The sequence below is a fragment of the Callospermophilus lateralis genome, chromosome 13 (genome assembly GCF_048772815.1).
Source record: "Callospermophilus lateralis isolate mCalLat2 chromosome 13, mCalLat2.hap1, whole genome shotgun sequence".
Classification (NCBI taxonomy): Eukaryota; Metazoa; Chordata; class Mammalia; order Rodentia; family Sciuridae; genus Callospermophilus; species Callospermophilus lateralis.
Genome location: NC_135317.1, coordinates 44,268,280 through 44,283,074, shown reverse-complemented (window position 1 = coordinate 44,283,074; position 14,795 = coordinate 44,268,280). Strand labels below are relative to the sequence as shown.

General features: G+C 34.0%; 1 protein-coding gene across 1 annotated transcript in view; it reads left to right on the top strand.

Moving 5' to 3' along the window:
- The window catches only part of Ccdc7 (coiled-coil domain containing 7), a 109,858-nt gene that overhangs the window by 18,013 nt on the left and 77,050 nt on the right, over nt 1–14,795 (top strand). The window contains exon 7 of the mRNA XM_076872895.1: nt 7,327–7,385. Coding sequence (XP_076729010.1) covers nt 7,327–7,385 — 59 coding nt within the window. The remainder of the gene's footprint in view (nt 1–7,326; nt 7,386–14,795) is intronic.

The window sequence follows — 14,795 nt, the reverse complement described above, 5'->3', positions numbered from 1 at the left end:
ATTTTATATGCTTATTAACCATATATGGCTATTAGAAAGTCTGTTGGGAAATGTTGGATCAGAGGAACCCACAATATTGTAGCAGCTCCAAGAGACTGAGTTAAAATAACATTTTTGCAGCAGCAGGATACGAGGTAGAAAGACTGGGAAAATTCTAATAGGCAACCCAGATATCTATCAACCAAGTAAAACCCAAAAATATCAAGTTTCTAAATTAGAAAGAGAATTAATAAAAGGAATGGACTGTGGCAGCACTGGGCACATGGTGTCTGAGTCAGGGAGGGAAGCTCCCCTCCAACAAGCCAAAGTAATTCTCCAGCCCAGTTTGATAAATAGGTGCTACTGTCCAACAAATTTGTAATATTAGCAGAAAATAAGATCAGATATTATGAGCTGAGCATGTTCAGGAGAAAGTCCCAGCACTCTTAAGGGAGATAATGAAAGTGGGGAAGTGACAACTTAAAAAGATTCTTCATTTGGACCTACTGAGATGAAACTAGAAATCCCTTCAGTACCTTCAGTACCTTTGCTTTTCCTATTTCTCTCTTTTTAAAATTCTTTATTCTTATTGGTATACTTGCCTTTTTCTGTTTTTCCCCCCACATTTTTATTTGATGCATTGTAGTTGTATGTAATGGTGGAATTTGTTGTTACATATTCATACATGCACACAATATAACAATATAATTTGGCCATATTATTCTCAAGCACTTCCTCCCCTGTCTCCCCACATCACATTTCTTGGTCAATTTCCTCTACTGCATAATTTTCCCTTTCATTTTCATTAGGTCCAACCCACCTTTCTTTTCCTTTTACCTCTCTAGCGACCACATATAAGAGAAAATATACAACACTTGACCTTCTGAGTTGAACTTATTTTACTTAACATAATGTATATAGCTCCATCCATTTTTATGCAAGTGACATAATTTTTCTATATGGCTGAATAAAACTCCATTATGTAGATACACACTACATTTTCTTTATCCATTAATCTGTTGATGTATACCTTGGATGGTTTAATAGTTTGGCTATTGTGAATTGTGCTGCTATAAACATGAATATGCATGTATCACTGTAGTATCATGACCTTAATTCTTTAAGATAAATAACAACGAGTGGGGCTGGGGTTGTGGCTCAGTGGTAGAATACTTGCCTAGCATGTGTGAGACACTGGGTTCCATTCTAAGCACTACATATAAATAAATAAATAAAAGTTTATTGACAAGTAAAAAAAATATTTAAAAAAAATACCATGGTGTAATACAGCTGGGTCATGTAATGATTCCATGCCTAATCTTTTTAGGAAACTCCATATTGATTTTTATAGTACTTGTACTAATTCATAGTCCCACCAAGAGTGGAACTATGAATTAGTACAACTACAGGAGGTTCCTCTACATCATTTCTAGCATTTATTATTATTTATATTATTTTTTCAAACTTTTAATGGGTGCATTATAGTTCTACATATTGGTGGGACTTTTTTCTTACATATTTATACATGCACACAAATATAACAATATAATTTGGCTACTATTACTCCTTGGTATTTTCCTACTTTCATCCTGACCTCTCATCCCTTGATCCTTTCCTCTACTGGTCTCTCTTTGATTTCTAGATCAACTCCCACCTTTGTTTTTATTTTTCCTCTCTAATTTCTGCTTATGAGAGAAAACATATGATCCTTAACCTTCTAAGTTTCGCTTATTTTACTTAACATGATGGTCTCTAGTTCTATACATTTTCCTGCAAATGATATAATTTTAATTTTATTTGTGGCTGAATAAAACTCCATTTTGAACATATACCACATTTTCTATATCCATTTATCTGTTGATGGAACCCTGGACTGGTTCCATAGTTTGGCTATTGTGAATTGTGCTGCTGTAAACATGGGTGTATGCATCTATTACTGTAGTAAGATGATGTTAATTCTTCAGGATAAATACTGAGTAGTGGTGTAGCTAGGTAATATTGTGGTTTCATGCCTGCTATTTTGAGGAGCCTGTATTCTGATTTTCATAGCAGTTGTATCAACATATAGTCCTACCAACATGTAAAGGTGTTCCCTTTTCTTTATGTCCTCTCCAGTCTTTATTATTTGTATTCTTCATCTATTGAGATGATAAATGATTTTTATCCTTAATTCTGTTTATGTGATGAATTACATTGATGTATATTAAACCATACTTGCATCTTTGGTATACATGCTTTTTGAATACCCAAGACAAAACAGCCACTTAGGCTTTACTTTTCTCTGGATCATTGGATGTTCAGGCCATGAGTCAGTCTGAGTACAGAAATGTGAGATTCTAACACAGAGTTGGGAAAAGGTCTGGAGAGTGGGAGCCACAGCTCTGGTCTACAAGTCTGTAGACCAGAGAAGAACAAAGGATGCTTTCATTTGAAATTAGCTGTCCAAACTCTGGGATCAGGAAAGTAGCTGAAAGAATGTAAAATTGGGTTGGAACAGGGCTGAGTGTGGGAGTCCTTGTCACACTTACATTCCCATCCTAGTCATAATAACAAAGTTATTTTGAGGCTGTAATCTCCTCTGAAACAGACAGTGTTATTCTAATAGATGCTGCCAAGTAAAGAGGAGGTGTAGCTCAGCATACAGATCACCCTAACAAGACTGGACAGACAAACAAACAATGTGATATTTGTGTCACACAAACTTCCTCATTGTTGGGAGATTCTAAAATTGAAATCTCAAAAGAAAATGTCTCTATTCTAAAAAACTCAGCAAGAAGAACACTGAATCTCTTTATTACTATTGTTGCATTAACTGCTCAATATAAACTGATTTCTAGTAACTTTCACACATTATTTTTCCCCCAGAGTGCTAAGTTTATATACTCTGTAAATTTGGTCCTCTTTTATACTTCTTTTCTTCTATATCATCTCCATTCTCAATCAGTTTCTTTCCATTTTTTTCCTCTCATTTTATTTTGTCTCCTTTCCTTTCCCTATCCCTTTTATTTCTTGTGTTTTTCTTTTTTCCCTATTTTCTTTTAAAAAATATTTCTTCTACTAGTTCAATTTACTGTACTATCATTAATGCTTAATCTTTATAGTTGATTCTACTTATTTTCCATCCACTTTTCTCTTTAATAGAGCTGCAGAGATCATTTAGTAATAACTTTTATAGCCTATGTTGATATGGTTTACTCTTAAATTACCTCTATTACTGAGGATTACTCTTCCTTTTAAAGTGGTACTAGAGATTGAATTTAACACTTTTATTTTGCTGATCATATATGTTGAAGCTAATATATACCCACAGCCCAGGGATTATTATAAATAGATAACTACCCACTAAGGGACCTCTCACATAAAAGAAAAAGAGGAATTTATATCAACAAATGTACAAATAAAGGAGGACCTTAGAACATATAAGGAAACAGTAAGTAGAATACCTCCAAAAGTCAATAAGCTCCTATTAATTGAATCCACAGACACTGAAGTGGTAAAATTCCAAAGAATTTAAAAAAGTTGATTGTTAAAATGATGAATGAAATTAAAAGAAGATCTAAGGAATGAATTAAGCGAGAAAATACAGAATGTGAAAGCATTTCAGTAGAGAGACTCTGAAAAGAAGTAGAGTAAAAATCTTGGAATTGAAAGACTCAATAAAAAGTTTAGTGGAGAGTCTCACAAATGTATTAAATCAGGTAGAACACAGAACCTCAGAACTTTGACAAGGAAGCTCACCTAAAATATTTAGAAGGTATTAAAGAAGAAAACCTATGATCTGAATTTATAAGAACTATGGGATAATTAAGAAACTAAACTTAAAAATCACTAGCATTGTGGAAGAAATAGAAATACAGGCTAATGGCATTGATAATGTTACAGTGAAATATTAGCAGAAAAGTTTCCAAACCTAGGGAATGAAAGGGACATTAAGATGAAGGATGCATTCAGAACATCAAATATACAACATCAAAAAGAGCCCCTCTGCAACACATTATGATTAAAATGCCAAATATTATAGAATAAAGACAGAATTTGAAAATCCTCAAAAAATGTCAGGACACATTTAAAGGTGAACCATTCAAGCCAACCTATGATTTTTCAAGAGAAACCCTAAGATTCGGGAGGGCTTAGAACAATATATTTCAAAACTTGAAAGAACATAACTGCCAGCCTTGTTTGTTCTATCCAGCAAAGCTATCCTTAGAATCAAAGAATAAAAACCTTTCAAGAGGAGTTCATGACTACCAAGCCATAATTGCAGAAGTTCCTGAAAGAAATCTTACAAACAGAAGGAGGAGGAAAAGATAAAAATGGCCAAGAGAACATAGGAAAGAAATTTTTTTATTAAAAGAGTAGATAAGCAAATGAGAATTAGTATTGAAACAAACATGAGAAGTAAATCAAATTGAAATATAATATCTATAATAACATTGAATGTATATAGCCTGAACTTTCCAATTAAAAGATTAGCAAATTGGATTAAAAACCATGACCCAACCATTTGTAGTCTGAAGAGACACAACTCTTGGTCAAAGATATCAATGACTGAATGTGAAAGGATAGAAAATGATATTCTGTGTAGGTGGAATCCCCCTAAAAAGCAAGAGTATCTACTTTCATATCTGATAAACCAGACTTCAAGCCAAAACTAATCAGAAGAGACAAAGAAGGTCACTTCATACTGATAAAGGGAACAATCCAGTGAGAAGATAAAATTGTATTTATGCCCTTCAGTTACATAAAAATGAACACATCCTGGACCTAAAGGCTCAGGTAGATACCAGTACAATAATACTGGATTATTTCATACACATCTCTCACTAATAGATGAGTCATACAGACATTAAATCTACAAAGATGCTACATAATTAAAAACATACAGATCAAAAGACTTGACAGTCATCTGAAGAATATTTTAACCCAACAACACCTTTCATTTCAGCTGCTCATGGAAATTTTCAAAAATGGTTCGTATTGTAGGCCACAAAGTAGGTCTTAGCAAGTACAAAAATAATGGTATAATTCCTTGCATCTTATCAGATTATAGTGGGGTAAAATTAGAAATCAAAAGAAAGAAAAACTACAGATAGTACATGAATACATAACAATTGAAAGCCACAGTTTTGAATGATAAATGAATCCTAGAAGAAATTTTTTAAATTATTAGAATAAAATGAGCAAAGGTGGGTATAGTGGCCATGCTGGTAATCCTAGTGGCTTGTCAGGCCAAGGCAGGAGGATCACAGGTTCAAAGCCATCTCACCAATTTAGCAAGACCTTTAGGTAACTTAGTAAGACCCTGACTCAAAATGAAAAATATCCAGGTGCAGTGGTGCATGCCTGTAATCCCAGTGGCCTCAGGAGGTTGAGGCAGGAGGATTGTGAGTTCAAAGCCAGCCTCAGCAAAGCGAGGTGCTAAGCAACTCAGTGAGACCCTGTCTCTAAATAAAATACAAAATAGGGCTGGAGAGGTGGCTTAGTGGTCCAGTACCCCTGAGTTCAAGCTCTGGTACCTAAATAAATAAATAAATAAATAAATAAATAAATAAATAAAGGGTTGGGGATGTGGTTCAGTGGTTAGGTTAGGTTCAATCTCCACCCTCCCAAAGAATTGAAATACAACATTTCAAAATCTTTGTGACCTGGGGAAAGTGGTTCTAAGAGAAAAGTTTATGCTAATGAGTGCCTAATTTGAAAAAATTAGAGCTGGGCACAATGGTACATGCCTGTAATCCCAGTGTCTTAGATGGCTGAGGCAGGAGGATTGCAAGTTCAAGGCCAGCTTCAGCCTTAGTGAGCCCTAAGCAACTTAGTGAGATCTTGTCTCAAAAAGAAAAAAACAAAAGAACAAAAGGCTGAGGAGGTGGCTCAGTGGTAAAGCACCTTTGGATCCAATCTTCAGTTTAAAGAAAAAGGGAAAATGAAAAAAATCAGAAAAATTCCAAATAAACAACCTAATGAGGCATCTTAAAAAAAAACAAAACAAAAGCAAACCAATTCTAAAACTAGTAAAAGGAAGAAGAAAGGATCAGAGTTCAAAGAAATGAAATAAAAGCAACAAAAAATGTACAAAGAATCAACATAAAGAAGTGTTGGTTCTTTGAAACAAAGAAGATTGATAAGCCAATGTAACCAAAAGAATGAGAAGATGAAAATTAATAAAATAAAAAAACAAAAAAGGAGATATTACAGTGGATACCACTGAAATCCAGAGGACCATTAGGGACTATTTTGCAAATTTACATTTCAATAAATCAAAAAACCTAGAAAATTGGATAAATTTGTGGACATATAAGACCTACTAAAATTATGCCAAGAGGATTTTTAAAATGTAAAAATATTAATAAGAAGCAGTGTGATGGTAGGTAGCAATAATAAAATGTTTTCCAACAAAGAAAAGCCCAGGACCAGATGGATTCTCAGCTGAATTCTACCAGACCTTTAAAAATGAACTAATGCTAATGATCCACAGATTATTTTGTGAAATAGACCCAGGGGGAACACTTCTATTCTTATTTTGTGATGCCTGTATCACCCTGATACCAAAACTACATAAAGTCACAGCAAGGAAAGAAAATTAAAGATCAATATTCTTGATGAATACACATTCAAAAATCCTTACTAAGATATTAGCAAATCAATCGTGGTAACACATCAAAAATATTATACACTATGATGGTGTCATTACACAGATCCAAGAATTGTTCAACATACATCAAACAGTAAATATAATATACCACTTAAGTAGAATTAAGGACAAAACAGAAATGATCATATCATTAGATGCAGAAGAAAAGCTTTGACAAAATTCATTGTCTACTCATGATAAAAACCCTGAAGAAATTAGGGATAGGAGGAACTTAACATCATAAAGGGTATGTATGACAGACTAAAGAAAAAAAAACTTACTGAATGGGGAGAAATTGAAAGCATTTCCTCTAAAACCAAGAACCAAGCAAGGAAATCTATTTTCACTACTCCTATTTGATACATTACTTGAAATTTTAGCCAAAGCAGTGTAGACCAGAGAAGAAAATAGTCATAGAAGTAGGTAAAGAAATCAAATTATCACTGTTGGCAGAAGATATAATTCTGTTTAGAAGAGGCATAAAACAAATACACACACACACACACACACACACACACACCTTCACCAGATATCTAGAACTGATAAACAAATTTAGGAAAGTATCAGGATACAAAATAAACATACAAAAATAAATAGCTTTTCTATATACTGATCATGAATTCACTGAAAAAGCAATTATAAAAAATTCCATTTACAATAACCTGATAACCCAATAAAAATGCTGTTATGATTTGTATCTGAATTTTTTCCCCCAGGAAATCATTTGTTGAAAGTGTGTCCTCAATGCAGGAAGGTTCAGAGATGGAGCTTTCAGGCAATGACTGGATCGTGGGGGTTGTAATCTCATCAGTGGATTAATCAATTTTTAATGGACTACTAAATTGTAGGTAGATAGTCTGCTAAGGCCTGGGCAGAGACAAAGCAGGTGCCCACAATTAATAGTGGTGAATTTCAGAGATCAGGTCTGAGAGGCAAGGCAGTTTAAGCACTGAGCAGAGGTAAGGGAAAAGGGGGCCCTTAGAATGGTTCCTGCTGCCTGCTGACACTAGAGGGAGACATGGCAGGAAGTTGCACTAGTGCTAAGTCTCCTAGAGAGACAGTCCCCCAAACATGGGGCTGACATGGAGCGAAGCTGCCTGAATATCCAGTGGCATGGAGGTAAGAATTCCCAGATTGTGGCTGCAGCTGGCAGAAAGCCATGACAAGATGGTGCTGAAGTCCCAAGAAAGTGTAAAGGAAAAGTGCCCAGGCCATTGCTACAGCTAGCTGGAAATCAGTTAAGGCAGAAATTTCCCTGCAACGAAAAGCAATGGCCCCAGCCTGACTCCTGCCTACAAATGTTGAGTGATAGGACACTGTTTGGATACTGGTTGAATTCTACCTCAGACACAATCATAAAAGAGAATTGGCACCTGATTTTCATAACCTGGGGCAGTGGAAATGAGAACCCAAATGAACCAACTAAGGCCCTATACTCAGTATCGATGACAGTACCTCAGTGAGCTCCATAGACCAGGGGAATTGTTTCTGCATCACAGATTACCTGCAGAGAATCTATAACCAAGGAAAGAACCCTGTTTTTCCCGGGATGGGGAGTGGAGGTACAAGAAAACCTACAGCAATCACAACCACAGACCAGAGGCTGCACCCGGAACCTCTTAATGTGATAAAAACAACCAACAGACACAACACTACACCTTCTGAGTAATTAGCCACAGGACCCTGAGGTGACAAGCTAGAACTCACCTGTGGATGGTCCATAGCAACTAGGGGACTGGCTCCTGTGCCCCAGCACCTGTGGAAGGATCCAAGATAAAGAGTGATGGACATCTTCTAAAAGTCACAAATCCTAATGATTCAACAATTCAATAATAATTTTCCTCCCCTTGGCATGGTTTACTATAAATAACTCTAATGTGAACTTTGATCGTATGTTACTTATTATCTTGATTGTTATCCTCATAGCTAACATTGTACCATCAACCTATGTGAATATTTATTCTAATGGTTTAAAGTATTAATTGGAATCATATTATCCTTGTCTTTTGTCTTTTAGCCCTAATCATACTTTATCCTCTTACCCACTTCCTCTCATACTGTGTGCTACTACCTCAAATACTTCTCGTCTCCATTTTTATGCTTTTTAGCTCAGTTTGTATCATTCTAGTTTTTCTTTTTCTCAATCTTTTGCCCAATCTCTTCATCCCCCCTTTAGCCTTCATGTAATATTATAGTAACTTTGCTATATATAATAACTGATTGTTCAACCTATTCCAGAATCTTACTACAAGTTTATACCTAAATTACAGGAACAATAGCTGAAAATATCAAAAAGTTTTTTACTTTTGATAAGGTTGAGTAATATGTGGCTTGGCTCTGAAGTTATTAATAGGCTTCAGTGGCATCTCCCAAAATGGACCTGATATTGGAATCAACAGAGGCCACACACTGAGTTAAACTATCAATACCTGGATATACATACAATCCAGGGCTTATAAAGAAAGATGTGCTCATAAAGTAGTCCCTCACTTAAAAGAAGCAATAACAATTCCAATAGATAGGTAGACATAATAGTTATATGAAAAAGCAATTCTACAGTACAGTGGAGGAAATGTCAGAGAAAGAATTTAGAAAGTTTATATCAAACTCTTCAATTAGCTAAAAGAAGATTTAAGGAGTGAAATTAGAAAATACAGGAAGGTGAAGATCACTTAAAAAAAAAAGAGATTCTGCAAAAGAAGCAAATGGAAATCCTGGAAAGGACAGACTTAATAAACCAAATTAAAAATTAAATGGAAACTTCATAAATAGATTAGACCACTTTGCAGATGAATTTTAGGCCTCTAAGACAAACTATATAACCTCAAAGATAAAGTTGATCATAAAGAAAATATGTTAAGTGACCATGATAAGAATATTCAAGAAATCTGGGATAACACCAAGAGACCAAATTTAAACATGATTGAGGTTGATGAAGGTTCTAAAATATAAACCAAATGGATACAAATGAGATAACATTGGAAAATGTTCTAAACCTTAGGAATGAGCTGGAAATTCAAATATGAGAGGTGTATAGGATCCCAAATTTACAAAATACCAACAGATCTACTCCAAGACACATTATAATGAAAACACCTAATATATAGAATAAGAATAGAATTCTAAAAGCTACAAGAGAAAAGCAGCTGCTCACATTTTTGAGGCAAAACAATTTGGATTTCAACTAATTTTTTAACCCAGACCTTAAAAGACAAAAGGGCTTATAATACTGTGTCCCATGCTCTGAAAGAAAATGCATGCCAACCAAACTACTATATCCAGAAAAATTAAGCTTTAGAATTGAAATGATATAAAACTTTCCATGATAAACAGAACCTAAAAGAATTCATAGCCATAAAGCCTATACTATAAAATATATTCAATGAAATATCATAAAGAAGAAATGAAAAATAAGAATGAAAACCAGCATAGAGCTGCATTACCCTAAAGGATAGTCAATTGAAGGAGAAATAAGTCTGAATTAAACATAAGAAATAGATCAAAATGGCAGGACATAAAAATCATCTCTCTGTGATAACATTAAATGTAAAAGTAAGCTCTTCAATCAAAAGACATAGATTGGCAGATTGGATTAAAAAACAAGACCCGACATAATGTTGTTTGCAAAAGACTCACCTTACAAAGGCATCTAGAGATTGAAGGTGAGAGGATGGGAAAACCTATACCATGCAAATTGTACTCATAAATAAGCAGAGGTAGTCATTCTCATATTAGACAAAGTGGATTTCAAGAGAAAATCAGAAGAGACAAAAAAGGTAACTTCATGCTAGTTAAGAGAATCATCCAACAAGAAGATACAATGATTATAAATATTTGTGCCCCAAACAATGGTGCACCTACATACATAAAACAAACTCTTCTCAATATTAAGAAACAAACCAAAGTACAATAGTACTGGGTGACTTTAGCACACCTCTCTCACCACTAGGTTATCCAGCATTATTATCCAAATGGACCCAATAGATGCTCATAATCAAGTCACCTTCTCAGCAGCTCATGGGACATTCAATAAAATAGATCATATTTTAGGTCATAAAATAAATCTTAGCAATACCCCAAACAACAACTGAAAAATAGAGAAAATTCCTTGCAACCTATCAGATCATAATGGAATAAAATTAAAAATCAATTACAAGAAAAAAATTGAAACCACTCTAGCACCTGAAGACTAAATAATTCACTTTTGAATGATGAATGAATAGCAGAAAAAATTGGGTGAAATAAAAATTCTTACTAACAATGAGCATAGCGATACAACATATCAAAATATGACAGTATGAAAGCAGTTTTTTAATCTTTTTTTTTATTGGTTGTTCAAAACATTATAAGACTCTTGACATATCATCTTTCATACATTTGATTCAAGTGGGTTATGAACTCCCATTTTTACCTCAAATATAGATTGCAGAATCACATTAGTTACACATTAAGAGGAAAGTCTGTAGCACTGAGTTCATATATTAAAAAATTAGAAACATACCAAATAAGTTCTATAACATTTACCTCAAAGTCCCAGAAAAAGAACAAACCAACACCAAAGTCAGCAGAAAACAGGAAATAATTATAAGTAGAGCCAAAATCAATGAAATAGAGAATGAAACAAAGAATTTTTGAAAGGATTAATAAGAATGGTAAACCCCTTGCTAAATTAACCAAATTATAAAAAGAGAATATTCAAAATCAGAGATGAAAAAGAAAATATCATTCCAGACACTACTGAAATTCAGAGTATCATCAGAAACTATTTTGAAAATTTATACTCCAATAAGCTAGAAAACCTTGAAGATATTGACAAATTCCTGAAACATATGACTTTCCCAAGTTTAACTATGAGGATATAGAAAACTTAAAAAGATCAATATAGAGTAATGAAACTGAAGCAGCTATCAAAAGCCTTTCGACAAAGAAAAGTCCAGGACTTTTAAAGAAGAACCAACCGTCCTCAAATATTCATGAAATAGAAAAGGAGGGATCATTGACAAATTAATTCTATGAAATCAGTATCACCCTGATACCAAAACTAAACAAAGATACCTCAAAGAAAAAAAAACTTCAGGCTCATATTCTTGATGAACATAGATTGAAAAATTCTTAATAAAACATTGGCAAACCATATACAAGAACACAATGAAAAGATAGTGCACAAAAATCAAGTGGATTTTATTCCAAGGATGCATGGATAGTTCAGCATATGCAAATAAAGAAATGAAACCACTCTAGCACCTGGAGACTAAATAATTCACTTTTGAATGACGAGTGTATAGCAGAAAAAATTGGGTGAATTAATATTAATATCCAGAGTATATGTAGAACTCAAAAACCTGACACCAATAAGTGTAATTAACCACATAAATAGACTTAAGGACAAGAATCACATGATTATTTCAATACATTAAAAATATTTGACAAAATGCAACACATATTCATTTTAAGACCCTAGAGAAACTAGAGATAGAAATTACCTCAACATTGTAAAGACCATATGTGACTAACCCAAAGCCAAAAATATACTGAATAGATAAAACTAAAAGCATTTCCTCTAAAAAAGGAAGAAGACAATAAAGTACTGTCTCACCAATTCCATTCAGTATCTGTCTTGTAACTCTAGACAGATCAATCAGCAAGAGAAGGAAATTAAAAGAATATGAATAGGAAAGGAAGAGCTCAAATTATCTATTTGCTGATGACATGATCCTTTATTTAGAAGACCCCCCCCCCCAAATTCCACCAGAAGACTTCTAGAGCTGATAAACAAATTTAGTAAAGTAGCAGGATACAAGATCAACATACATAAATCGATCACTTTCATATTCTGCGATAACAAACGTGCTGAAAAAGAAGAAAACTATTCATTCACAACAACCTCAGAAAATACTTGGAAATAAATTTTACAAAGGATTCAAGGATCTCTGTGATTAAAAATATAGAACACTTAAAAATGAAATTGAAAAAGGCCTCAGAAGATGGAAAATCCTCCCATGTTCTTGGATAGGCAGAATTAATATTATTAAAATGGTCACATTACCAAAAGCATTCTACAGATTCAATGAAATTACCATCAAAATACCAATGACATTCTTCACAGAACTAGAAAAATTAATTTAAAAATTCATTTGGAAAAGTAAGAGACCCAGGATAGCCAAAGCAATTATAAGGGGAAAAAAACTGATGCTGGAGGCATCACAATACCAGATCTCAAAAATATACTACAAAGGTGTAGTAACTAAAATAGCATGGTACTAGCACCAAAACCAACATGAAGACCACTGGAACAGAATAAGCACAGAGATAAACCTCCATAAATACAATTATCTGATACCAGACAAAGGTACCAAAAACACTTGTGGGAGAAAAGACAGCATTTTCAATGATTAATGCTGGAAAATCTTGAAATCCGTATGTAGAATAATGAAATATGGCCTGTATCTCTCATCCTACACAAAAGTCAACTCAAAGTGGATTGAGGACTCAGAAATTAGACCAGAAGCTCTGCAAATGCAAGATTAAAATGCAGGCCCAACCTTCCAACATGTTGGCATAGGCACCAACTTCTAAATTGCAAGAAATAAAACAAAAAATCAATAAATGGGATGACATCAAATTGAAAACTTCTGTATAGCAAAGGAAACAAAAGCACGGGGAAACAGACTACAAAATGGGAGAAAATTTTTGCGACCTTCTCCTTGGATAGGTATATAAATATCCAGAGTATATAAAGAACTCAAATATCTGACACCAAACCCCAAAATAACCTGATTGAAAAATAGTCAAAAATAGTTAAAAACTTCTTTTTAAAAATATTTTTTTAGTTGTAGATGGACACAATACCTTTATTTTATTTATTTTTATGTGGTGCTGAGAATCGAACCCAGTGCCCCATACATGCGAGGCAAGTGCTCTGCCACTGAGCCAAAATCTCAGCCCATAAATAGACACTAAAAGGAATAAATTGGTTAGAAAATAGATGAAGAAATGTTCAACATCTCCATCACTTGGGGAAATGCAAATCAAAACTACACTGAAATTTCATCTCACTCCAATTAGAATGGCAATTATCAAGAATATAAATATTGGCAAGGATGTGGAGGGAAATGTACGCTCATACATTTTTGCTGGCGCTTCAAATTAGTGCAACCACTCTGGAAAGCAGTATGGAAATTTCTCAAAAAAATAGAACTGTACTATCATATAATCCATCTATCTCACTCCTTGGTATATTATCCAAAAGATACATACCAAGGAGTCATACCATAGGGATGCAGCCATATCAATGTTTATAGCAGCACAATAAACAATAGCAAAACTATGGAACTAATCAAGTATCCTTCAACAAATGAATGGATAAAGAAAATGTTATACACACACACACACACACAGAGAGAGAGAGAGAGAGAGAGAGAAAGAGAATGTTATAAAAAGAATGAAATTATGGCATTTACTGGTAAATGGATGGAAATGAAGACTATTATGCTAATAAGACTCAGAATGCCAAATGTTGAATGTTTTCTATGATTTTCAGAAGCTAGCCCAAAATAAGGGGAATAAAAAGAGAAAAATAAAGGAAGGAATGGAGGGAGGGAGGGAAAAGGGAGGATTCCATCAAAATAGAAGAAAGATCGGTGGCCTAGATGAAGGGGACTAAGGGAGGAGGGAGAAGGAATGGCATAAGAGAAGAATGAAGCTGACCTAACTTTTCTATGTACATGTATGAATAAAACACAGTGAATCTTTTCCTCAGGTGTATCCAAAAGACATTAACTTTTAAAAAAAGCTTAAAGTAATAGAAATATCAGTGGAGTATGGGGAAAGGAATAGGGGAGGAAGGAGGAGAGAGAAATACCAGGGACTAATTACAGCAAATTATATTCCATGCTTTTATAGTATGTCAAGATGGATACTAATGTTATATCCAATAAAAATAAAATTAACTCAAAAAGCATAAAAGTTCTTTTACAAAAATGTGCAAATAGTAAAAAAAATCCTGGAGAGGATATGGAGAAAAAGAACAGTATTACACTGTTGGTGGGATTGTAAATTAGTACAGCCACTATGGAAATTAGTATGCAAGTTTCTCAAAAGATTAGGAATGGAATGACCATATGACTCAGCTATACCACTGCTTGGTACTTAAAGTCATCATGTTACTGTGATATATACATACCCT